This window comes from Ranitomeya variabilis, chromosome 6 (assembly GCF_051348905.1).
Source record: "Ranitomeya variabilis isolate aRanVar5 chromosome 6, aRanVar5.hap1, whole genome shotgun sequence".
Classification (NCBI taxonomy): Eukaryota; Metazoa; Chordata; class Amphibia; order Anura; family Dendrobatidae; genus Ranitomeya; species Ranitomeya variabilis.
This window is the reverse complement of record NC_135237.1, coordinates 237,834,378-237,860,555: the sequence shown is the minus strand read 5'-3', so window position 1 is coordinate 237,860,555 and position 26,178 is coordinate 237,834,378. Positions and strand designations below refer to the sequence as shown.

Here is a 26,178-nt window from a genome sequence, read left to right as displayed (position 1 = left end):
AATGGAAGAAATACCAAATGACAATCAATCGACATCGATCTGAGGCACCATGCAAAATCTCACCTCAAGGGGTATCCTTGATCATGAGGAAGGTGAGAAATCAGCCTAAAACTACACGGGGGAAACTTGTTAATGATCTCAAGGCAGCTGGGACCATAGTCATCAAGAAAACCATTGTTAACACATTACGCCGTAAAGGTTTAAAATCCTGCAATACCCAAAAGGTCAACCTCCTCAAGAAGGCACATGTGCAGGCCCATCTGAAGTTTGCCAATGAACACCTGGATGCTTCTGTGTGTGATTGGGAGAAGGTGCTGTGGTCAGATGAGACAAAAATTGAGCATTTTGGCATTAACTCAACTTGCCGTGTTTGGAGGAAGAGAAATGCTGCCTATGACTCAAAGAACACCCTCTCCACTGTCAAGCATGGAGGTAGAAACATTAAGTTTTGGGGGTGTTTCTCTGCTAAGGGCACAGGACTACTTCACCTCATCAATGGGAGAATGGATGGAGGCATATACCATAAAATCCTCAGTGACAACCTTCCTGTCACAATAATATAAATATGCCATATTTTGAGTTTACTTCTAGAAGGTTCCATGGCTTTACAGACACACGCTGTGAGCTTTCTGACCCCTCTCTCTTCCCCCCCAGCTGCCTGTGGGTGAATACACTTCTCTTATGCCTGCCAGCTCTGTGTAATCCTATACTCCTAAGGCTACTTTCACACTAGCTTCGTACACTGCACGTCACTATGCGACGTTGTGGCGCACCGACGCTAGCAGTGAAAGCGCCGCACAACGGGGGCAGCGGATGCTGTTTTTAAATGCATCCGCTGCCCCATTGTGAGGTGTGGGGAGGTGGGGGCGGAGTTCCGGCCGCACATGCGCGGTCGGAAATGCTGCAGATGACGCACCAAAAAACGTTACATGCAACGTTTTTTGGTGGCGACGGTCTGACGCAACACAACGCTACCTTCGCACGACGGTTGCGACGTGTGGCAATGCGTCGCTAATGCAGCTAATGGAGAAAAAACGCATCCTGCAAGCACTTTTTGCAGGATGCGTTTTTTCTTCAAAACGATGCATAGCGACGTGCAGTGCACAACGCTAGTGTGAAAGTAGCCTTATCTCCTCCTTCAGGAGCTCTTTTGTTTGCAGCCGTGCGCTTTCTGATTTGTGTTTTTCATGATGAATAATACGAACCCAGGTGGTGACAGAGATTTACAAGTTACATGTTCCGAATGTTCCCCGTTAGATGTATGAACCACTGAAATCTCTAGGATCCAAACCCAATGGAATTCAAGGAATGGATTTCTCCCTAAGCGGGCCATGTATCCACTTTGTGTTCATACTTAAATGAACCCCCATGTCATGCTGAGCATAATGATAATTTTGTCTTTCTTCTACGAGGTTCATACGCCAAGATATGTTTAACAGATGGTTTCCATACCTTTCAGAAAGGGGAGTATTCAGCCACCCAGTGAGGTCACCACAAGGGGAGTGGCTTGGTTTTGGGCACAGGTATAAAATAGTGGGAGCTCATTTTGCACTAGTCTTTGTCCAGGGAGCTAGCTGCAAGACGCTCTGTGATGCATTTTGATGTATCGCACCTCCCCCGCACCGCATGGTCAGCTATGAAATGACTTAAGCAACTGTAAGTGTATTTTCATCTTTAATCCCTTTTTATTTTGTAATTGTCTGTAGGTACAATAATTGTCTCTTTTTATAATATCTTTTATACACTTTTGTAAACACTGTCTAATCTTTTTTGGAGAAAAAGTTATAATATTTGCTAGTGTTGTTTTCCTTGCTCTAAAATGTACCCTAAAGACTCGGACCTAAGCCACTGCTACTAATTGGGTTGGCTCCTGACCCATTATTAAAGAAAAAAATAGGAGCTGGTGGCAGTGGAAGTGTCCTGAGCTTTTGGGGAAGCTGACAGCAACGGACAGCGTTGATAATTATTTTTCCCGCCTGAGTGGGCGTAGTTATATTGCTCTTGCTGCAGTGTGCCCATTAGCCAGTACATAGCAAGGCAGCCTTTCTGGCGACTAATTAACCTAGGCGCAGTTCCCTGTCTGACCTGAGGGGGGCTCTAGAGAGCTGCAAGTTTCAAACCGGAACTGGTAAGTGGGGTATAAATAAATCCCCTTCAGAAAAGAACTGGGGCCAACCAAACAACACCGTTTCATGACATAATGGTGGCAGCGGTGGAATCATAGAGCATTAGTGATCTAGATTGAGCAATCATTCCTCTCACTAAAAACTTGCACAGTTCTTGCAAGGACTCTTGAGCAAAAAGTTTTGGAGAACGAGCTCGGTGTTCACTAGTCCTGAGACGATACTGTGTGTACTTTTGATTACCCCCTCCCTTTCTCTTCATTTTTCTATCCTATCTTTTATTTGGTGATGATGGCCGCAAAATGAGAGCACTGGTACACCAAACAGAATAAGGACACTTTTATGGGAATATGCACGTACCACAGCCTGGACCCCAATGGCAAAACCAAGGTCCAAATAGTCATGGAACTGGTGCAGTTTGAAGCGGACCAAACCGGTTCTCAGAGCCCAGTGGATGCAGAAGCCAGCACCAGCACAGATGGTGCTGCTGCCAAGGGCAGCCAAGGGCCATGCACGGAATGCTGGCCCTACTGGAAACCAGGGTGGATTGGACCCCCACCTGCAGCTGGCCTTGGAACAACTCCCCGCCGATGACCGTGATAGACGTCTGAAGCTGATCCAGCAATACCAAGAGAAAATGGAAAAGCGGGAGTTGGAGAGAGCCCAGCAGGAGGCAGAGAGAGCCGAGCGGTAGGCCCAAGCTCAGAGGGACCATGAAATGTGGATGGCCCAACTCAGGGAAGTACCATCTACCACGTGAAACAGTGAGTCCAGCAACGCTCTGTCCCCTAAACCCCGTCCAGAGCACTTTCCTGTGATAGAAAAGGATGTGGACTTGGACACTTTTCTGAGGGCCTTTGAGAAAGCCTGCAGACTGTATCGGCTGCCTGTGGAAGAATGGGCCCAATGCCTAACCCCAGGGCACAAAGGCAAAACTCTGGAGGCGTTTGCGTCTCTCCCACCAAACCAAAATGGAGACAATGAGACCATCAAGCAGACCCTTATAACAAAGTACCAACTTACACCTGAGGTTTACCGTAGAAAGTTCTGAAACCTCCAACGTGGCCCACACGGCAGTAACAGCTATGTGGTGCATGGACTCAGTACCCACTTTGACCAGTGGACCCAAGGACTGTCAGTGACCACCTTTAGACAGCTGTGAGACCTGATGATCAAAGACCAGTTTCTACATATTTGCCCAGCTGAGGTGCGACAGTTCGTGATGGACCGAGAGCACACAGACGTGGCTAAAGCAGCGCTATGAGGCTAACCGTAAACCGGAAGTTTGGAAGCCAGTCACTGCGAGCTGGAGAGGAAGTAAGCCTGCAACCAACCCCAGTACTCCAACCAGCAGACTCACCGGAGGCCCTATCCCCGTTGCCAGCACCAGACCTAATCACCGATCTTCGCAAGTGTTTTGCCTGCAATAGGACTGGTCTTCTCAATGCCAACTGTAAGGAGAAGCAGACAAACCCCTCATCCAAGGCCTAATGCAGCCATTCTTTTGGTGGGTGGGGCGGTTGGGAGGGTTTATGACAATGTGTGGCACGTCACCGTGGGGGGCCATGTCGCTAGAGGCCTCAAGGACACCTGGCCTGAACAAACCCTCATCCAACCCACATTAGCAGAACCTGAAGAGCTTATTCTGGGGAAAACCCTGACTGTCACCGGGATTGGGGGCATCCATTGTCACTTGGGTGTTTATAGATTGGGGTGCCGGGAGCGGTGTGAAGGAAGTGGGGTTGACCAAAAACTTGCCCACCGATGTTTTATTGGGGATTGATTTGGGGAGGATGGTTGCATATTATGTCCCTGACCCCCCTCTAATCTAATGCTAATGATAGTGATGGGAAATTGCATTTGTTACCCAACAATACTTTACCGATTAATGATTTACCTGATAACCATTTTTCTGAAAATCCCAAGGGTGGTGCTAAGGATGATGATGATGTAAATGTGCATGTTTTACCTGCTAACCATTTATCTCCTAATGGAGATGTGTCTACATGTGCAGCAGTGCTCAGCCACGTCTCTCTGCAGGGTGAAATGGCTGAGAAACCCCTAACAGGAGCAGGCGATGGTGCTAAGGGAAATGGGGAGATGCATGGGAACCGTGAGGAAGGTGATGCCGTGCAACTGACCAGTTTCACAGAGGAAGGTAACTGCTCCATATAGCACTGCTCCTGAGATGTTGGGGTGGATGGGGAGTTAGAACCCATAGCAGCGCTGGATGATGGGTCTGTGGAATCCACGGGGAGACTGACTGCGGGTGACAGCAGCTACGTAGGCTGAGTGCCCGAAACGCAGATAACATTCTGCTTTCTGGACCCTCCTCGGTCACAGGAGTGACTGAACCAGAAATGGACCCAGAGCAGGTCCCAGAGGGTCCCCATCCGGAAGGGACCCTAACGTCACTTCTGGCTGCCCCCAGCCAGGAGTTTCAGGCTGCTCTGCACTCAGATGTGAGCCTGGAGAATTTGAGATACCTCGCCGAGACTCCCACCTCTGATAGGGAGAGGGTGCTCTGGAAATGAGGAAAGTTATACCTGGAGACAGTACCCAGAAAATCCCAAAAGGAGTAGTTGAGGGAAAGACAGCTGGTCATCCCGTACCAGTTTAGGAGTGAGTTGTTGTGGATTGCTCATGAGATTCCACTCACTGGACACTCTTGCATCAGCAAAACTAAGGCCTGGATGTCTCAACACTTCTATTGGCACAATATGGGGAAAGATGTAACAAACTACTGCCGCTTCTGTATCACCTACCAAAGAGTGGGGAAGGCAGGGCCTGCTCTTAAGGCTCCCCTGATCCCTTTGCCAGTGATGGAGGAGCCTTTCCAGAGGATCGCGGAGGATGTTGTGGGCCCGCTGGCCGTCCCCAGCAGCTCTGGAAAGCAATACGTCCTCACTGTGGTAGACTGCACTACCCTGTACCCAGAGGCAGTGGCTCTGTTCTCAACTAGGGTGGATAAGGTGGCGGATACACTGTTGGCCATCTTTTCACGGGTAGGATTTCCCAAGGAGATGCTTACCGACCAAGGGACCCAATTCTTGTCTCGCCTAATGAAGGCTCTCTGTAAGAGAATGCAGGTGAAGTGTCTGGTATCTAGCGTGTATCACCACCAGACCAATGGATTGTGTGAGTGCTTCAACTGTACCCTCAAACAGATGCTATGTATGCTGGTTGAGACCCAAGGATGCGACTGGGAGCAGTACCTCCCACACCTGCTATTCGCTTAACGAGAGGTTCCGAAGGTCTCAACTGGGTTCTAACTGTAACAACTCTGCTGGCATCACTGCATGGCCTCCCATCCCCCACCTGCATTACACTCAAACTCACTTACTTCTCTGGGCCTTGTTGTGACTTCTTTCTGCTGCCAGCTCCATGCTGTGTGCCTCATGTCTGCTGTTTGCTCTGTGCATGCTCTGTCTGTGTGCATAGGGGGGAGGCGCTGGCAGCTCCTGTTTCTTATAGAGACTGTGTGCACATTGCTAAGGTGTCCCTGGGCAATTGCCATTGGGTTCCTGTATTTAAGACATCCCCACCCATTGGTGGGGGCCTGTGCAACTTGCTACTTAAGTCAGTTCTTAGCTGCTGAGGTGCCAGTCCCTGTCTCGCTTACTCTTTGTCCTGTGTAGCCACCCAGCGGGGCTTTGTACCCTGGCCTATGTCTGCCACCCAGAGGGGCGTCATACCCTGGCTTGTGTCCATGTCTTTGTGTCTTGTCTGGTTCCTGACTTTGTCTTAGCCTAGTCTTGCTCCTATGTCTGTTTATATCCCTGCCTTGGTTTCGTTTCCCTGCTGTGCGTACTCTGTGTCTTGCTTTGGCCTGCTCTGCCCTCTGTGTCTTGCTTTACTCTGCTTTCGGCTCCGCTCTCTGCAACCTTGCTTTGCTCCTTGCTCTGCATTCTGTGACCTTGCTCTGCACTCTGTGGTTTTGCTCTCGGCTCTGCACTCTGAGTCTTGCTCTGCACTCTGACTTTACTCTGCTCTCAGCTCCGCACTCTGTGGCTTTGCTCTCAGCTCTGCTCTCTGCAGCTTTGCTCTGCACCTTGCTCGGTACTCTGACTTTGCTCTGCACTCTGTGGCCCTGCTCTGCGGCTCCGCTCAGCTCTCGCTCTGCGGCTCCGCTTCTTGTGGTTCTACCTTGCTCCGCTCCTTGCAGTTCTACCTGGCTCCGCTCCTTGCGGTCCTACTTCTCCCGTTCTTGACTCCGCCTCCTGCATTTCTGCTCTTTGCTCCGCCTCCTGCTCTTTGCTCCACCTCCTGCTTTTCTGTTCTTGGCTCTAGCTCCTGTGCTTTCGCTCTGCATCCGTTCTTGCGGTCTTTCTCTAACTATTATTTAGTCCTCCTGTCTGAACAGATTCTTACCTGTTAAACATGCCAGCCTGCAGACCGGTCCCTACTGGTTCTTCCAGTGTTCCAGTCTTGTCTGCCTGTCCTGCCAGAGAGCCAGCCGTACCTGCCTGCCTACCAGAGAGCCAGCCGTGCCCACCTGCCTGTCAGTGTCTCTGTTGTACCCGTCTGCCTGCCTGTGACCCAGCTGTGCCCGCCTGTCTGCCTGAGTGCCAGCCGTGCCCGCTTGCCTGTCTATGTTCCGTTCCCCGGTGGGATCAGCAGCCACAGCCAGACACCACCCTGGAGTGGTACCTGGTAGCTTCCTATTGCACAAGTCTGACCTCACCATCAGAGGCTCCAGCGAACACCTAGGAAGCTACTTAGTTGCGCCTCTTCCAGGGAAGTTTGGTCTGTGGTCCAGTGGGGCCACACCCCGCATGCCCGCGCCAACCAGTCTGGGCGCGAGCGTGACACTAACCCTTCGAGCTCCTGTATGGCAGGCTGTCATGATTCTCAATGGCGAGAGAACATAGCCCAGCATATATGAGAACTAGCTCTTGGAAGATGGAAACTATACTGACCATGAACTAAACCTGCCGCACAACTAGAAGTGGCCGGGTAGCATGCCTACGTTTTTTTTATCCCTAGATGCCCAGCGCCAGCCGTAGAACTACCTAATCCTAGCAGAGGAAAAGACAGTCCTGACTCACCTCTAGAGAAATTTTCCCAAAAGGCAGACAGAGGCCCCCACATATATTGGCGGTGATTTTAGATGAAATGACAAACGTAGTATGAAAATAGGTTTAGCAAAATCGAGGTCCGCTTACTAGATAGCAGGAAGACAGAAAGGGCACTTTCATGGTCAGCAGAAAACCCTATCAAAACACCATCCAGAAATTACTTTAAGACTCTAGCATTAACTCATAACACCAGAGTGGCAATTTCCGATCACTAGAGCTTTCCAGACACAGTAACGAAACAGCAGCTGTGAACAGGAACAAAATGCAAAAACACACAAGGACAAAAGTCCAACTTAGCTGGGAGTTGTCTAGTAGCAGGAACATGCACAGAAAGACTTCTGATTACATTGTTGACCGGCAAGAAACTGACAGAGGAGCAAGGTTATATAGCGACTCCCACATCCTGATAGGAGCAGGTGAACAGAGGGGATGATGCACACAAGTACAATTCCACAAGTGGCCACCGGGGGAGCCCAGAATCCAATTTCACAACAGCAGGCGAATCCGGGGACCCCTTGGGTTGGTAAGGGAATCCTGGGAAGAAGAGAAGAACCCTTCTGAAGTGTACATAGTGGAGTATGTCATGCGCTTCCTTGACAAAATGCAGACCTTGGCGCAGTTGCTGCATGACAACATGGCGCAGGCCCAGGCTGATCAGAAACACTGGTACTACAACAACGCCCGGAAGTGGACTTACGAGGTGGCTCAAAAGGTGTGGGTGCTGTCCCCATACCGAAAGATAAGCTTCAGGCAGCCTTGGAAGGCCCGTACGTCCTCCATCAACAGCTCAACCCGGTCACCTATGTGGTCATGCTTGACCACGCTTGAGGTAGGCAAAAGGCCTTTCACATCAATATGATGAAGGCTCGTCATGAACGTGAAGCCTGCGTCCTACTGGTCTGCAACCTGTCCAAAGAAGGGGAGGAAGACCCCCTCCTGGACATGCTGGCCCAAGCCTGGTCCAGTGGGTCCATCGAGGATGTGGAGGTAAGCTCCTTGCTAACTGAACCCCAGCGGTCACAGCTGCAAACCAGGCTGGAACCCTTCTGGGCCATGTTCTCCAACCGACCTGGAAGGACTCAGTTAGCGGTCCAAGAAGTGGACACCGGGAATCATGCCCCACTACGGCAAACACCCTATCGGATCTCCGACAAGGTGCAGCAGGTTATGCGCCAGGAGATCGATGAGATGTTACAGCTGGCGGTGATTCAATGGTCCAAAAGCGCATGGGCTTCACCTGTAGTCCTGGTGCCAAAGGAGGATCGAACCACCCAGTTCTGCGTGGACTACAGGGGGCTCAATGCCATCACAACCTCTGATGCGCACCCAATGCCACGCATCAAGGAGCTGCTTGAGCGGTTAGCTGGCGCAAAATATTTGTCCATAATGGATTTGAGTCTGGCATACTGGCAGATTCCCCTGAGCCCCGATGCGCAGGAGAAGTCCGCCTTTATCATACCCTTTGGACTGTATGAGTCAACGGTCATGCCATTTGGCATGAAGAATGCCCCTGCCACTTTCCAGAAGGTGGTCAACCACCTACTTCAGGGATTGGAGAAATACATGGTGGCGTACCTGGATGACATTGCCATCTTTATTCTCTCCTGGGAGGAACACCTGCAGCATCTCCAGGAGGTGCTCTGGCGATTTCACCAAGCAGGCCTGACCATCAAGTCGGGAAAGTGCCAGATGGGCATGAGAGAAGTCCACTACCTGGGGCACCGTGTAGGTGGGGGCTCCATGAGGCCAGAGCCTGGGAACATGGATGCGATCGCCTCCTGGCCCAACCCCAGGACAAAGAAACAGGTGATGTCCTTCCTGGGCACTGCAGGGTACTATAGGAGCTTTGTACAAAACTATAGTAGCCTGGCAAAACCCTTGACGGACCTCCCCAGGAAGAAGCTAACCCAAACAGTCGACTGGACAGATGGCTGTGAGGTGGCTTTCCGGGCTTTGAAAACAGCCCTGTGCAACTCTCCCATGTTAAAGGCAGACAACAGCAGTAGACTGTTCCTCGTACAGACCGACGCCAGTTATTTTGGCCATGGTGCTGTGCTCAGCCAGGTCGACTCAGGGAACCAAGAGCACCCCGTGTTGTAACTGACTCGGAAGCTTCTGCTGAGGGAAGTGGCCTATTCCACCATCGAGAAGGAGTGCATGGCCATGGTCTGGGCACTGCAGCATTTGCAGCCCTATCTGTAAGGTTGCACCTTTACTGTGGTGACTGACCACAACCCTCTGCGCTGGCACACTTCTTGTTTATAATTAAATGAACCCCCATGTCATGCTGAGCATAATGATAATTTTGTCTTTCTTCTACGAGGTTCATATGCCGAGACATGTTTAATAGATGGTTTTCCATACCTTTCAGAAAGGGTAGTGTTCAGCCACAATGTGAGGTCAGCACAGGGGGAGTGCCTTGGTTTTGGGCACAGGTATAAGATAATGGAAGCTCATTTTGCACTAGTCTTTGTCCAGGGAGCTAGCTGCGAGACGCTCTGTGATGCATTTTGATGTATCGTCCCTCCACCGCACCGCATGGTCTGCTATGAAGTGACTTAAATAACTAAGTATATTTTCATCTGTAATCCCTTATTATTTTGTAATTGTCTGTAGGTACGATAATTTTCTCTTTTTATAATATCTTTTGTAAATACTGCCTAATCTTTTTTAGAGTAAAAGTTATAATATTTGCTAGTGTTGTTTTCCTTGCTCTAAAACTTACCCTAAAGCCTCTGACCTAAGCTATTGCTACTAATTGGGTTGGCTCCGTTATTAAATAAGAAATATGAGCTGGTGGCAGCGGAAGTGTCCTGAGCTTTTGGAGATCTGGCAGTGACGGACGGCGTTGATAATTATTTTTCCCGCCTGAGCGGGAGTAGTTATATCACCCTCGCTGCAGTGTGCCTATTAGCCAGTACATAGCAAGGCAGCCTTTCTAGCTACTAATTATCCTAGGTGCAGTTCTCTGTCTTACCTGAGGGTAATAGGGGGGTGCCCGAAAGCTGCAATTTCCAAACTGGAACTGGGAAGTGGGATATAAATAAATCCCCTTCAGAAAAGAATCGGGGCAACCATACAACCCCGGTTCATGACATATTGGCGGCAGCGGTGGGATAATCAAAATATCCCCCCTGTGATTCATGACACTTCCCTTCTTCGGGACATTAAAATGGGTCGTGGCAAGACAATGACCCAAAACATACAGCCAAGGCAACAAAGGAGTGGATCAAAAAGAAGCACATTAAGGACATGGAATGACCTAGCCAGTCCGCAGACCTTAATCCCATAGAAAACTTATGGAGGGAGTTGAAGCTCCAAGTTGCCAAGCGACAGCCTCAAAATCCTCATGATTTTAGAGATGATCTGCAAAGAGGAGTGAACCAAAATTCCTCCTAACATGTGCGCAAACCACATCTGCAACAACAAAAAAGTCTGACTGCTGTGCTTGCCAGCAAAGGTTTTGCCACCAAGTATTAAGTCTTGTTTGCCAGGAAGATCAAATACTTATTTCTTACTACAAAATGCAAACAAATTTATATAATTTATACAATGTGATTTTTTGAATTTTATTTTTGATATTGTATCTCCTCAATGTTAAAATTAACAAACCCTTAAAATTATAGACTGTTCATGTCTGTGTCAGTGGGAAAACTTGCAAAATCAGCAAGGGATCAAATACGTTTCCCCCCCACTGTATATAATAAAGGAAGGCACCATATATAACTAGAGAGGATGGTTCAAAATAACCGGCGGTGTTATACATAATAAAAGAGGAAACTATGTAACTAAAGATGGCACTAAACATAAGTGAGTACACTATATACTAAGAGGCTGTGCTATACATAATAAGTGAATACACTACATACTAAGGGACTGTGCTATACATAATAAATGAGTACACTATATATTAAGGGACTGTGCTATACATAACTGAGTGCACTATATACTAAGGGACTGTGCTATATGTAACAATTGAGTACACTATATACTAAAGGATTGTGCTATACATAAGTGAGTTCACTATATACTAAGGGACTGTGTCATACATAAGAAAGTACACTGTCACACTACCGTTCCAAAGTTTAGCGTCACTTAGAAATGTCCTTATTTTTTAAAGAAAAGCACAGTTATTTCCAATGAAGCTAACATTAAATGATTCAGAAATACACTCTATACATTGTTTATGTTGTAAATGACAATTCTAGCTGTAAACGTCTAGTTTGTAATGCAATATCTTCATAAGTGTATAGAGGCCCATTTCCAACAACCATCACTCCAGTGTTCTTATGGTACTTTGTGTTTGCTAACTGTGTAAGAAGGCTAATGGATGGTTGGAATAACCTTGAAAACCCTTGGGCAAGTAAGTTAGCAAAGCTGAATACAGTTTGGCTGATTAGAGAACCTATAAACCTGACTTTCCTTTGAGCTAGTTGAGAATCTGGAGGTTTACATTTGTTGGTTCAATTAAACTCTCAAAATGGCCAGAAAAAAATAACTTTCATGTGAAACTTGACAGTCTATTCTTTTTCTTAGAAATGAAGGCTATTCCATGCGAGAAATTACCAAGAAACTGAAGATTTCCTACAACGGTGTGTACTACTCCCTTCAGAGGCTCTAATCAGAGTAGAAAGAGAAGTGGGAGGCCTTGCTGCACAATTGAGCAGCAAGACAAGTACATTAGAGTCTGTAGCTTGAGAAATTGACGCCTCACAGGTCCTCAACTGGCAGCTTCATTAAATAGTACACGCAAAACACCAGTGACAACGTCTACAGTGAAGACGCGACTCCGGGATGCTGGCCTTCAGGGCAGAGTGGCAAAGGAAAAGCCATATCTGAAACTGGCTAATAAAAGGAAAAGATTAATATGGGCAAAAGAACACAGACATTGGAGAGAGGAAGATTGGAAAACAGTATTCTGGACAAATGAATCCAAGTTTGAGGTGTTTGGATCACACAGAGAAACATTTGTGAGACCGAACAACTGAAAAGATGCTGGAAGAGTGCCTGACACTATCTGTCAAGCATGGTGGAGGTAATGTAATGGTGTAGTGTTGCTTTGGTGCTGGTAAAGTGGGAGATTTGTACAAGGTAAAAGGAATTTTGAATAAGGAAGGCTATCACTCCATTTTGCAATGCCATGCCATACCCTGTATACAGCACTTGATTAGAGCCAATTTCATCCCACAACAGGACAACAGGACACCTCCAAATTATGCAAGAACTATTTATGGAAGAATCACTTAGCTGGTATTCTAACGGAGTGGCTAGCGCAGTCACCAGATCTCAACCTGATTGAGCTGCTGTGGGAGCAGCTTGACTGTATGGTATGCAAAAAGTGCCCATCAAGCCAAACCAACCTGTGGGTAGGGGCTTCTGGAAGCAATGGGGTGAAATTTCTCCAGATTATCACTGCAAATTAACTGCTAGAATGCCAAAGGTCTGCAATGCTGTAATTGCCGCAAAGGGAGCATTCTTTGACGAAAGCAAAGTTTGAATTAGAAAATTATGATTTCAAATAAAGATGTTTTTTTCGAACCTTGTCAATGTCTGAATTATTGTTTGGTAACTCATTTGATTAGTAAAAGTATGAGTTTTCATGGAAATCACAAAATTGTCTGGGTGATCTTAAACTTTGGAACCGTAGTGTATACTAAGGGACTGTGCTATACATAGTAGGCGTGTACACTATATATCAAGGGACCTTGGTGATTTTGGCATGATAACATGCTCCGAAGTTGACACAACAGTGTTTGAATGGCTACTAAAGGTGGCGTCCTTACCTGTGACCTGTTTGCTTGTTATCAGTGTATGTGCATAAAAGCTGAGTGAGTTTCTGGCATGCAGACAGATTCTTGCATTTTTCATCCAGCCACTGACATTTTTGGATTGTGAGTCATGGGGAAATTAAAAGAATTGTCAACGGATCCACGGGAAAAGGTAGTTGAACTGTATAAAACAGGAAAGGGATACAAAAAGATATCCAAGGAATTGATAATGCCAGTCAGCAGGGTTCAAACTGTGATTAAAAAATGGAAAATCAGGGGTGGAGAAAAAGTTTTGGTGTCATTCATATTCACTGAAAAAAGGCCAAGAAAGTAAAAATTCTGCCGGGGTATGTAAACTTCTGAGCACAACTGCATTGCATACACACTTGTGTCTCCCACCTAAATACAGAAATGTACCCCACCATTAAAAATATAAAGCGATGCAGCATTGTTCCCTCCATTAACTATAATCTTTGCCAACCAATAATATAAATTATTTGGTCTCTATGACTCTCCTCAATTAACTGTAAGGCTATATGCACATGTAAAATGTGCAAGGTTTTACAGTACAAGCAAAGTGAATTAGATCCCTGAAGTCTCATGAACACGTTTCCTATTTATTCTTTTGCATATTTGCAGCAAATTAAAATCTGCATAATATCAATTCTTCAGTGTACTTCACCTATACCAATGAATAGGGGAAAATAAGCAACAAAAGCATGACATGAGCGTGGTAAAAAATAAATGTGTTTAACACAGCGTCCTTCCTGCCTACACATTAGAATATGCAGCAGAATGTTCTCTGCAAATCCTGAATGTGTGCACATCTCTGTAGTCCCTGTCCTGTGCACTCCCATCCATTATAAGTCCTTGACAGCATCGTAAGGAATTTGGGGGTGGGAGAAGACACTATCGGGCACTGAGCATCCTACCCCACCTCCAAATTCATTACAAGTCTCTGACAGCGTCTTCTCCCATCTTTCAGTTTATTATAATAAGTCCTATGCACCTTACACTATCCTTTCCCACTCACCATTACATTTTACGTCCAATAGCATCACAATTAATTGTGAGATGGAGGAGGTCACTATAAAGAGCTTAGCACCCTCCTCCACCATCCAATTAATTTTATATCATATCAATGTCCTCCTCCCCACGTTCAGCAGTCCATTATAAGTCCCCCTTACTCCCATCCCAATCCCCCACATCCTTCATTGTCCTCTCCATCACTCCCATTATTGCCCTCTCCACCTCCATCATTGTCATCTTCACCACCCCCATTATTGCCCTCTCCACCTCCATCATTACCCTCTCCACCATCCCAATAATTTTTCTCCCCACCAACCCCATCATTACCCTCTCCACCACCTACATCATTGCCCTCTCCACCACCTCCATTATTGTGCTCTCTACCACCCCAATCATTTTTTTCCCCACCATCTCAGGCATTGCTCTCTCCAACACCCCAATCCTTGTTCTCCCCATCATTGTCCTCTGCACTACCTCCATCATTGCCCTCTCCACCACCTCTATCATTATCCTGTCCACCACCTCAACCATTGTTTTCACTCACCACCTCCTTTATTGCCCTCACCACCACCTCCATCATTGACTGGTCCACCACTCCCATCATTGCCCTCTCCACTACCTCCATCATTGGCCTCCCCACCACCATCATTTCCCTCCCCACCCCCTCCATCATTGCCCTTTCCACCACCTCCATTATTGCCATCTCCACCACCTCCATCATTGCCCTCTCCCCTACAATACCCACCACTGCCCTCTCCACCACCACACCCATCATTGCCCTATCCACTACCTCCAGCATTGCCCTCTCCACCACCACCTCCATCATTGCCCTCTACCCCACCACACTCATCATTGCCCTCTCCACCACCTCCATTATTGCCATCTCCCCCACCACCTCCATCATTGTCCTCTCACCCACCACACCCACCATTGCCCTCTTCCCCAGAATACCCATCATTGTCCTCTCCACCACCTCCATCATTATCCTCTCCATCAGCCCCCACCTCCATCATTGCCATCTCCTCCACCACTTCCATCACTGCCCTTTCCCTCACCTCCATTATTGCCTTATCCCCATCTCCATCATTACCCTCTCCATCACCCCATGTATTGTTGAAAAAAACAAACACACAACTCACCTCTCCGCACTTTCCCCTGCAAGCAAACTAAAGAACAGAAAAACCACAGTCATGGAGCCCATTATGAATAACAAAGTCTAAATCTTTATTAGTAACAGTAGAACAGGAAAACAAGGGAGCTAATAGGGCTAAATGAGAGTAAAATCAGATGTTTAACAGCATCCAGAGGAAATGCTAAGGGCAGGCATGTCACACAAGCAAAAAATATATACATCAATAATACGGGTACATAATCCATAGTAGTATGCAATCCAAAATAGTAACACATAATAGTAGATACAAGTACCTTAAGGGATTGCAGTAACAAGATTGCTGTATTATTGATGTATGTATTTTTTCTTGTGACATGCCTGCCTTTAGCGTTTCCTCTGGATGCTGTTAAACATCTCATTTAGCCCTATTAGCTCCCTTGTTTTCCTGTTCTAATGTTACTAATAAAGATTTAGACTTTGTTATTCATAATGGGCTCCATGACAGTGGTTTTTCTGTTCTTTAGTTTGTTTGCATATATAGAAAAACCAGCAATATACCTATAAGTAAGTATACTAAACTCAAACTAATCATAAATAATAAGGAGAATCAAGAGTTTTTACATATAAAAACATGAGAGCCAGTGGCGTATCCAGGGGGAACAGCCGGGGCATGTGCCCCGGGCTCAGCCGACAGGGGGGCGCCAACAGGCCGTCTGATGCGGTGGTCCAAGGAGTAGGCTCCCAGTCGGCGGAATTCTGCCGCCCCCACACTGAGATTCTTCCGTTCTCCCAAGGATGTACTAGCGTAATCAGGTCACATGATCATGCTGTTGACATCACTCGCCGGATCTTCACAGGTAGCCTTGGGGTTTGTGGTAAGTGCTTCAGCTCCAGATGGCTGGGTAATGGAGGCTGGAGCTGAAGACACCGAACTGCCAGAAGGAGAGATGCGGGCTGTGCTGTATATTACTGTGTGGGCGGTGCTGTATACTACTATGCGGGCTATGCTATATACTACTATGTGGGCTGTGCTGTATACTACTATTTGGGCTGTGCTGTATACTGCTACGTGGGCTGTGCTGTATACTGCTACGTGGGCTGTGCTGTATACTGCTACGTGGGCTGTGCTGTATACTACTATGTGGGCTGTGCTGTATACTACTATGAGCAGTGCTGTATACTACTGTGTGGGCTGTGCTATATACTACTATGTGAGCTGTGCTATAAACTACTACGTGGGCTTTGCTGTATACTGCTACGTGGGCTGTGCTGTATACTGCTATGTGGGCTATGCTGTATACTGCTACGTGAGCTGTGCTGTATACTACTATGTGGGCTGTGCTGTATACTACTGTGTGGACTGTGCTATATACTACTATGTGGGCTGTGCTATAAACTACTACATGGGCTGTACTGTATACTGCGTCGGTTCCCAAGGATGTACTAGCATCTTCAGACGCTAGTACCCTTGATCTGTGCCCTGACCGGCACTTCTGCATCAGTGAAGTGCCAGCAGCGTAATCAGGTCACATGATCACGCTGCTGACATCACTCGCCGGCTCTTCACAGGCAGCCTTGGGGTTTGTGGTAAGTGCTTCAGCTACAGACGGCTGGGTAATGGAGGCTGGAGCTGAAGACACCGAACTGCCAGAAGGAGAGATGCGGGCTGTGCTGTATACTACTGTGTGGGCGGTTCTGTATACTACTATGCGGGCTGTGCTATATACTGCTACGTGGGCTGTGCTGTATACTGCTACGTGGGCTGTGCTGTATACTGCTATGTGGGCTGTGCTGTATACTGCTACGTGGGCTGTGCTGTATACTGCTATGTGGGCTGTGCTGTATACTGCTACGTGGGCTGTGCTGTATACTGCTACATGGGCTGTGCTGTATACTGCTAGGTGGGCTGTGCTGTATACTGCTACGTGGGCTGTGCTGTATACTGCTATGTGGGCTGTGCTGTATACTGCTATGTGGGCTGTGCTGTATACTACTGTGTGGATGGTGCTGTATACTACTATGCGGGCTGTGCTATATACTAAGTGGGCTGTGCTGTATACTACTATGTGGGCAGTGCTGTATACTACTGTCCGGGAAGGAAGGGGATGGGGGCAGAAACCAGGACATTATAGGGGCAGAAGAAATCTGAGCACATTATGGGGGCAGAAATCAGGACATTATGGGGGCAGGAATCTGAGGACATTACAGGGGGCAGAAATCTGAGGGGGGGGGGGGGGGCACCAAACTCATCCTTTGCCCCGGGGTACAGAAAGAGCTAGATACACCTCTGATGAGAGCAATCTGGCCATGAGCCCTCTAGAGCCTCGGGACCAGAGAAAAAAGGCCAGATTGCCTTCAGTATTAGCTGCCCTGCAGGGCCCTCTCACCTGTGTTGCTAGAAATATTTGATTAAAAAATAAACTTTTAGCATCAAATATATGTTTATATAGCATTTATTGTATGTAATTCAGAGAAATTTATGAGTTCACATTTACAGCACGTATCTGTTTTATGTTTCCTTTCTTATTTTAGTTTAGAAGCAATGCCCGTTCCAGCTCAATCATCAAGCTCAGATAAGACTAGCTCATCAAGCCCAGAAATGAACATTTCAAATGAGACAGAAACAACTTCAGCTATTTTGGCATCTGTTAAGGAACAGGTAAAATATTAATATTATGTATTATGATGTTTTCTTGTTATCAATATTATGTTATAAACATATTTTTTGGGTTTTTTGCTAACCATCCAAGTTAAGCAAACTGCTGCAGCCTGGTATTATCAGGTTGGTAAGGTTCATGGATATGGGATCCTTATCAGCCTGAAATACCAGTCCCAGTAGTCTGCTTTACTCTGGCTGGTTAACAAACATAGGGGGACCCCACCCTATTTTTGCTAACTGTTCAAGATAAATGGACTGTTGCGGCTTGGTATTAGCAGGCTGGTGGGTTCATGGATATTGGTTCCTTACCAGCCTGAAATACCAGTCCCAGTAGTCTGCTTTACTCTGGCTGGTTAACAAATATGGGGGAACTCCATGCTATTTTTTTTTTTTTAATTATTTATTTATTAAAAAGGAGACTTCTCTCTGTGCTTTCCTCCACTTCCTGTGTCATGTATGTTTGGCTGTGTCACAAGATACACCATTATGTAAATTCGTGCACATGCATAGTAAACTGCGTTCCCGCACTTAATACGCATGTGACTAGGAAGATAATGCGGTTTTACCGCATCTAATGAAAGTGTATAAGTAATTTACGCAGCGGAGACTGAGCATCTCTGCGACATAATTGACAAGCTGCGGTCTGAAAAGACGCACCTCATGTCCATCTCTGCAGGTGAGCCGTGGGCATTGGTGCACGCAAAGTGGGCATGGGATTTCTAGAAATCCCATCCACTATGCTGTAACAGCTGGATACTGCAGATGTACGCAGTATCCAACCCGCAGCGTTTGCTGGCAGTGGGAACATAACCCAATATATACATCTCGCACATCTTCCCTACCTGGTCTATCTATCACAATAAATGAATTCTCACTTTCCCCCGTCCTGGTAATCCGATGCCGCAGAGTAACCCTGGACTTTGCCCTGTCCTTTAAATGGCACATCAAAGCTCTCGCCACCTACTGTCGCCTCCAGCTCAAAAATATTTCCAGAATCCGTCCTTTCCTCAACCCTCACTCTACCAAAATGCTTGTGCATGCCCTAATCATCTTTCGCCTCGACTACTGCAACATCCTCCTTTGTAGGCTACCCTCTAGCACTTTCGCACCCCTCCAATCCATCCTTAACTCTGCTGCCCAACTAATTAATCTCTCTCCTCACTACACTCCTGCTTCCCCTCTTTGCAAATCCCTTCACTGGCTGCCAGTTTCCCAGCGTATCCAGTTTAAACTACTAACACTGACCTACAAAGCCATCCATAACCTTTCTCCTCTGAATATTTCCGCACTAATCTCTCAATATCTTCCCTCACGTAATCTCCGGTCCTCCCAAGACCTCCTTCTCTCCTCCACGCTTATTCGCTCCTTAGCCTATTGCCTCCAAGACTTCTCCCAAATATCCCCCATCCTCTGGAATTCTGTGCCCCAACACGTCCGGTTATCCACCGGATACAATGGAACCTGAAAACCCATCTCTTAAAAGAAGCTTGCAACCTGTAATGACCCCAACACCACCGGAGCTACCGCAACCCCCGACCTACTGTCTCCTTCCCCACAATCCTGTAGAATGTAAGCCCACAAGGGCAGGGTCATCTCCCCTCTGTATCAGTCTGTCATTGTTAGTTTGTTTACTGTAAGTGATATTTGTATTTTGATGTAACCCCATCTCATGTACAGCACCATGGAATTAATGGTGCTATATAAATAAATAAAATAATAATAATAATAATAATAATAATAATAATATATCTGCAAACAGGAAATCACTTTTTTTTCCTTCCCAGAAGCCAACTTTAAATTAGCTTTATTTCAAGTGACAAAAAAATTACATGCAATGAAAAAACGCATGCAATGAAAAACCGCATCAAAATCACATGTAAAAACCGCATCAAAAACACAGGTGACCTGCCAGTGACAGATTTCACCTGCGTCAAATCCTGAGCAAATACTGAGCCATTCCTGATCGTGTGCACATACCCCAAGTCAAGAAATATGTAACGAGATGGACAGAGGAGGGGATCTATGACAGGGGTGAATGGTGGAACATGTGAAAATGAAATGTGGAGTAGGGGCCTGTAAGTGATGATGATGTGAATCAGAGGGAGGAGTGTATTGGCAGGTATGGACTACAAATAAAATTAGAAATAGTGGTCATGGCATAGGAAGGATAGCTGAACTAATGAGAGGTGTGTGAGTATGCAAATTTCCTAGTGAAGCTGTCAGGCAAAGGAATAGTGCTAGTGTAAAATTAAACTGTTGAGTGCTGAAAACAATTGACAACATAAGCAATCTGTGGAGTATTGAGTGAATATGAAATGAATTATTGATGAATATTGAATGGATAACTGTAATAGATAATTAATAAGTGGTGGATGATGGTAAGTCAATGGTAAAACGATGTGAATAATGGTGAAGAGTGTAGGTGAGGGACTGACCATGACCATGAATGAATTGTTGATGAATAGTAAATAGATAATATTAATAACCAATTAATTATTATTATTATTATTTATTGTTATAGCGCCATTTATTCCATGGCGCTTTACATGTGAGGAGGGGTATACATAATAAAAACAAGTTCAATAATCTTAAACAATACAAGTCATAACTGGTACAGGAGGAGTGAGGACCCTGCCCGCAAAGGCTCACAATCTACAAGGGATGGGTGAGAATACAGTAGGTGAGGATAGAGCTGGTCATGCAGCGGTTTGGTTGATCGGTGGTTACTGCAGGTTGTAGGCTTGTCGGAAGAGGTGGGTCTTCAGGTTCATTTTGAAGATTTCGATGGTAGGCGAGAGTCTGATGTGTTGTGGTAAAGGGTTCCAGAGTAGGGGTGATACGCGAGAGAAATCTTGTATGCGATTGTGGGAAGAGGAGATAAGAGGGGAGTAGAGAAGGAGATCTTGTGAGGATCGGAGGTTGCGTGTAGGTAAGTACCGGGAGACGAGGTCACAGATGTATGGAGGAGACAGGTTGTGGATGGCTTTGTACGTCATGGTTAGGGTTTTGTACTGGAGTCTCTGGGCAATGGGGAGCCAGTGAAGGGATTGACAGAGGGGAGAGGCCGGTGAATAGCGGGGGGACAGGTGGATTAGTCGGGCAGCAGAATTTAGAATAGATTGGAGGGGTGCGAGAGTGTTCGAGGGGAGGCCACAGAGCAGGAGGTTGCAATAGTCAAGGCGAGAGATGATGAGGGCATGGACTAGGGTTTTTGCAGATTCTTGGTTGAGGAATGAACGGATTCGTGAAATATTTTTGAGTGTGATTTCTAGAAGTGTGTTCTAAAAGTGTGGATTACATTAGAATTAAAACCTGAATTGAACCTGAAGGGAACTGAAGGTAACTGGCCAGTCACTGCAAACAATGTTTCTGTTTGTTTTCTCTTTCACCCCTATAATCTTTCACTTTCTGCTACCTCCCCCAATCCCCACACCAAGTAAGGAACTGTTCATCTCCTCTTCAATCCTCCCCATCCATCTCACCTCCTCCTCAGAACTGTTCCTTAGCATACAATCCTCTGTCTCAAAGCACAGGCAGCCCCCTCATGCCCTCTCCTGCTCCCACCTGCTAACACTATCTCTGCTCCTTCTCACTGCTGGTGATATCTCTCCAAATCCTGGTCCTCCTCACCATATTCCCACAGTCATTTCTACCTCCCACCCACGCTCCATCACAAACTTCCGTAACCTCTCTAACCTTATACCCATTCGCCCAGCCCCCGCTTCCCCAGTCCCACTAACAGGAGCTCTGTGGAACGCTCGCTCTGTCTGTAACAAGCTTTCCTACATCCATGATCTTTTTGTTACTACCAAACTTTCCTTCCTCGCCATCACCGAAATCTGGCTCACCCCTTCTGACACAGCCTCCCCTGCTGCACTCTCTTACGGTGGCTTCCACCTTTCTCACACACCCCGCCTCAGCAGCAAGCATGGCGGAGGAGTTGGTTTTCTCCTGTCAGATAACTGCTCCTTCACCCCAATCCCACTGCCACCCTCTGTTACCCTTCCCTTCTTTTGAGGTGCACTCTGTGCGCATCTACTCCCCCTCCAACCTCCAACTGGCTGCCATTTACCGCCCCCCAGGGCCAGCCACCACCTTCTTTGACCACTTCACCACCTGGCTACTTCATTTCCTTTCTGCGGACATCCCCACTATCATCATGGGCGATTTCAACATCCCCATTGACACTTCCCTCTCAGCTGCCACTAAACTTCTATCTCTCACTTCCTCCTTTGGCCTCACTCAATGGTCTTCTGCAGCCACTCACAAAGATGGTCACACACTGGACCTCATCTTCACCCGGCTCTGCTCCCTATCTAACCTCTCTAACTCACCTCTTCCACTCTCTGACCACAACCTTCTCACATTCTCATCTCTCTCCACTCCATGTCTACAATCCCCACCCCACAAACTTTCACATCCTCGCAGAAATCTCAAACATCTTGACCTACATTCATTCTCGGAATCCCTCCTCCCTCTCACAGACATAAGTTCCATACACAATGCGGATGACGCTGCCGCTCTATATAACACCACAATAGCTGTAGCTTTGGAATCTGCTGCCCCACTTACACATACCAAAGCTCGCAAAATCAACAGACAGCCCTGGCACACCAGCCTGACCAAAGAACTGAGGCGAGCTTCCAGGGCTGCTGAGCGCAGATGGAAAAGATCCCACTCCAACGACCACTTTATCGCATTCAAACAGTCCCTCACTACTTTCAAGACCACACTCGCCACAGCTAAACAAACCTACTTCTCATCTCTCATATCCTCCCTGTCTCACAACCCTAAACAGTTATTTAACACCTTCAATTCTCTCCTCCGTCCCCCAGCACCTTTTCCCTCCCCACTTATCTCTGCTGAAGACTTTGCCTCATTCTTAAAGCAGAAGATTGATAGCATCAGAGACAGTTTTGGTCAACAAGCCCCAGAGCCCTTCCTCCCGACTTCCCTGCCCTCCACCTCCAAAACAAACTTCTCCACCATTACAGAAGATCAACTCTCCACTCTACTCTCAAGATCGCATCTCACCACCTGTGCGCTTGACCCGCTCCCATCCCACCTCATCCCAAACCTCACCACAGTCTTCATCCCAACCCTAACCCATCTCTTCAACCTATCACTAACAACTGGTGTTTTCCCCTCAAGCTTTAAACATGCCTCCATCACACCTATCCTCAAAAAGCCCTCTCTTGACCCATCCTCTGTATCTAGCTATCGCCCTATATCACTTCTCCCTTAGGCCTCCAAATTACTGGAACAACACGTCTACCTTGAACTGTCCTCCCATCTCTCTTCTTGCTCCCTCTTTGACCGCTTACAATCTGGCTTCCGGTCACACCATTCCACTGAAACTGCCCTAACTAAGGTCACCAACGGCCTCTTAACCGCCAAGAGCAAGCGACACTATTCTGTTCTCCTCCTCCTTGACCTGTCGGCTGCCTTTGACACAGTGGACCATTCCCTATTATTACAGATCCTCTCATCCCTTGGCATCACAGACTTGGCCCTATCCTGGATCTCATCATACCTAACAGACCGGACATTTAGCGTCTCCTACTCACACACCACCTCCTCACCTCGCCCCCTATCTGTCGGAGTCCCACAAGGTTCAGTCCTTGGGCCCCTGCTCTTCTCCATTTACACCTTTGGCCTGGGACAGCTCATAGAATGGCTTCCAGTATCACCTCTATCCTGATGAGACACAGATCTACATCTCTGGACCAGATATCACCTCCCTACTAACCAGAATCCCTCAATGTCTGTCCACTATTTCATCTTTCTTCTCCGCTAGATTTCTGAAACTTAACATGGACAAAACAGAACTCATCATCTTTCCCCCATCTCACGCGACCCCCCCAACGAACCTAACCATTACAGTAAATGGCTGCCCACTCTCCCCAGTCCCACAAGCTCGCTGCCTCGGGGTAATCCTTGATGCTGATCTCTCCTTCAAACCACATATCCAAGCCCTTTCCACTTCCTGCCGACTTCAACTCAAAAATATTTCACGAATCCGTTCATTCCTCAACCAAGAATCTGCAAAAACCCTAGTCCATGCCCTCATCATCTCTCGCCTTGACTACTGCAACCTCCTGCTCCACAAATTAGTGGTGGATAATAATAAGTAAATATAGGGAGGATGTGAATTTATTGGTGGAGAGAGGAGTAGGTGAGGGACTGAGCATGAAATAATGTGGGGGACAAAATAGCGAAATGAGGGTCCATTAATAGTGATGGGTGAGCACTAAAATGCTCAGGTGCTCATTGCTCAGGTCAAGCAAATTGGAATGCTTGGGTACTCGACCCGAGCAACGAGCCCAATGTAAGTCTATGGGAAGCCTGAATATTTTTACCGCGATCCACCCCAGGGGTCCTTTTAAGGTCTAAAAAGTCTGAGAATGATGGAAACATTGCTCAAATGACATGGGCACATCATGGGGATAACCCCTGGAAGCATTTCTGACTCCTAGCTCACAGCTGTATGCATTGTTGTCAGAGTTTCACGCCATTTTTACAGGTGCACCAAAAAACATACAAAAACAAAACCAAAATGGATTTTGCTGGGAAATTATGTTAAGTCATATCCTTTCCAGGGTAATGACTTGTACACAGGGCCGGCGTCAGCACCTAGCACACCCAGGCAAGTGCCGGGGCCCTAGCGAGATGGGGGGCCCATTTTGACAAGTGTGACCAACTTTTTAGTATTGATGCTGCCTATGCAGCATCAATAGTAAAAAGATATAATGTTAAAAATAATTTAAAAAAATAAAAAATCGTGCTATTCTCACCTCCAGGCGGCCCCCTCAGCCTTCCCGATCCTCCAATGCTCCCGGCAGCTCCCGTTCCCAGTGATGCCTTGCAAAATGACCCCAGATGACGTAGATCACGCGAGACCACTGTGTCATCACAGGTCATTGTCTCTCAAGGCATTACTGGGAACGGGAGCTGCTGGGTGCATCGCTAAGGCCTGGGCTGGATCCGGGGGCGGCCAGAAGGTGAGTATATAATTATTTTTTAAAATTCTTTTTTTTAACAGGGATATTGTGCCCACACTGCTATATACTCTGTGGCTGTGTTATAAACTACTTGGCTGTGCTATATACTAGGTGGGCTGTGCTATATACTACGTGGCTGTGTTATATACTAGGTGGCTGCTGTATACTACGTGGCTGTCTTATATGTTACGTGGGCTGTTATATGCTACGTGGCTGTGCTATATACTACGTGGGCTGTGCTATATACTACGTGGGCTGTGTTATATACTACGTAGCTGTGCTATATACTATGTGGCTGTGCTATATGCTACCCATTTTGCACTTTTACAAATGTTCTACGTTAATACTTTCTAATGTTTACTTTAAAAAGTTTTCCATTTAAAAATTGTCATATTCAATGTATGCAGTTTTTTCTTTGCAGCAAGTTTAGCTAACAATAAAATGCCTACTGGTAACTGAGGAAGAGGGAGTAGGTCACAAAAATTGGCATATAAGGGATTGACTTACAGTATATAAAGCCCATCTGCTGTATGGTATTGTAGAATTTACAATAGCTATCACTCATGTAAGAAGTCAAATCTGGCATTGTACTATACCTATATTGATTATATTTTAAAAGTTTAATATTTAATTCAGTGGAATGTTGGTATTTTTTTTATTTTGTTTTTACCAAATTGTATTAATAACTAGGGTAAGACACACCAAAACCAGTTCAAATAAGCACTCAAATGCAACAATTTTTAAAACACAGATAGAGGAGGCATCTGAAAGAAAAACCACAAGGTTCAATATTTGGCCTTTTTTTATTTTTTGAAAAGACAATTACTGTCACGAAGTAGCACCACAGAAAGACTGAGCATCTGACTGAGATAACAGACTGTTTCAATATGTGGTCTGGATTTTGTAAACATTTTTTAACCACAAGATACAGTATAGACCAAGGGTAGAAGACAAAAAAATTCAATGTATGCCTGAAAAGCAAGGATTTGGACACCAAAGATTGACCAGGCGTCTGACTGAGATAACAGACTGTTTCAATATGTGGCCTTTATTTTTTTTAATCACAAAATACTGCACAGACCAAGGGTAGCAGACAAATAACTGGAATGTATGCCTGAAAGCAAGGATTTGGGCACCACAGATAGACCGGGCGTCTGACTGAGAAAAAAAGACTTTAAATATGTGGCCAGGATTTTATAAACATTTTTTAACCACAAAATACTGTATAGACCAGGGGTAGTAGACCAAAAATTGGAATGTGTGCCTGAAAAGGAAGTATTTTGAGACCACAGTTAGACCAGGTGTCTGACTGAGGTAACAGACTGTTTCACTATGTGGCCTGGATTTTTTTAATTTTTAATCACAAAATACTGTATAGACCAGGGGTAGCAGACAAAAAACTGGAATGT

At 46.4% G+C, this 26,178-nt stretch overlaps 1 protein-coding gene across 13 annotated transcripts in view; it reads left to right on the top strand.

Moving 5' to 3' along the window:
* The window catches only part of CTNND2 (catenin delta 2), a 3,400,942-nt gene that overhangs the window by 206,787 nt on the left and 3,167,977 nt on the right, over positions 1 to 26,178 (top strand). For all 13 annotated transcript variants that reach the window (XM_077269511.1, XM_077269508.1, XM_077269506.1 and 10 more), the window contains exon 2: positions 17,642 to 17,768. Coding sequence is in view for 11 of the 13 variants with exons in the window: in XM_077269508.1 (XP_077125623.1) it covers positions 17,652 to 17,768 (117 nt within the window). In the remaining 2 variants the exon portion in view is untranslated. The remainder of the gene's footprint in view (positions 1 to 17,641; positions 17,769 to 26,178) is intronic.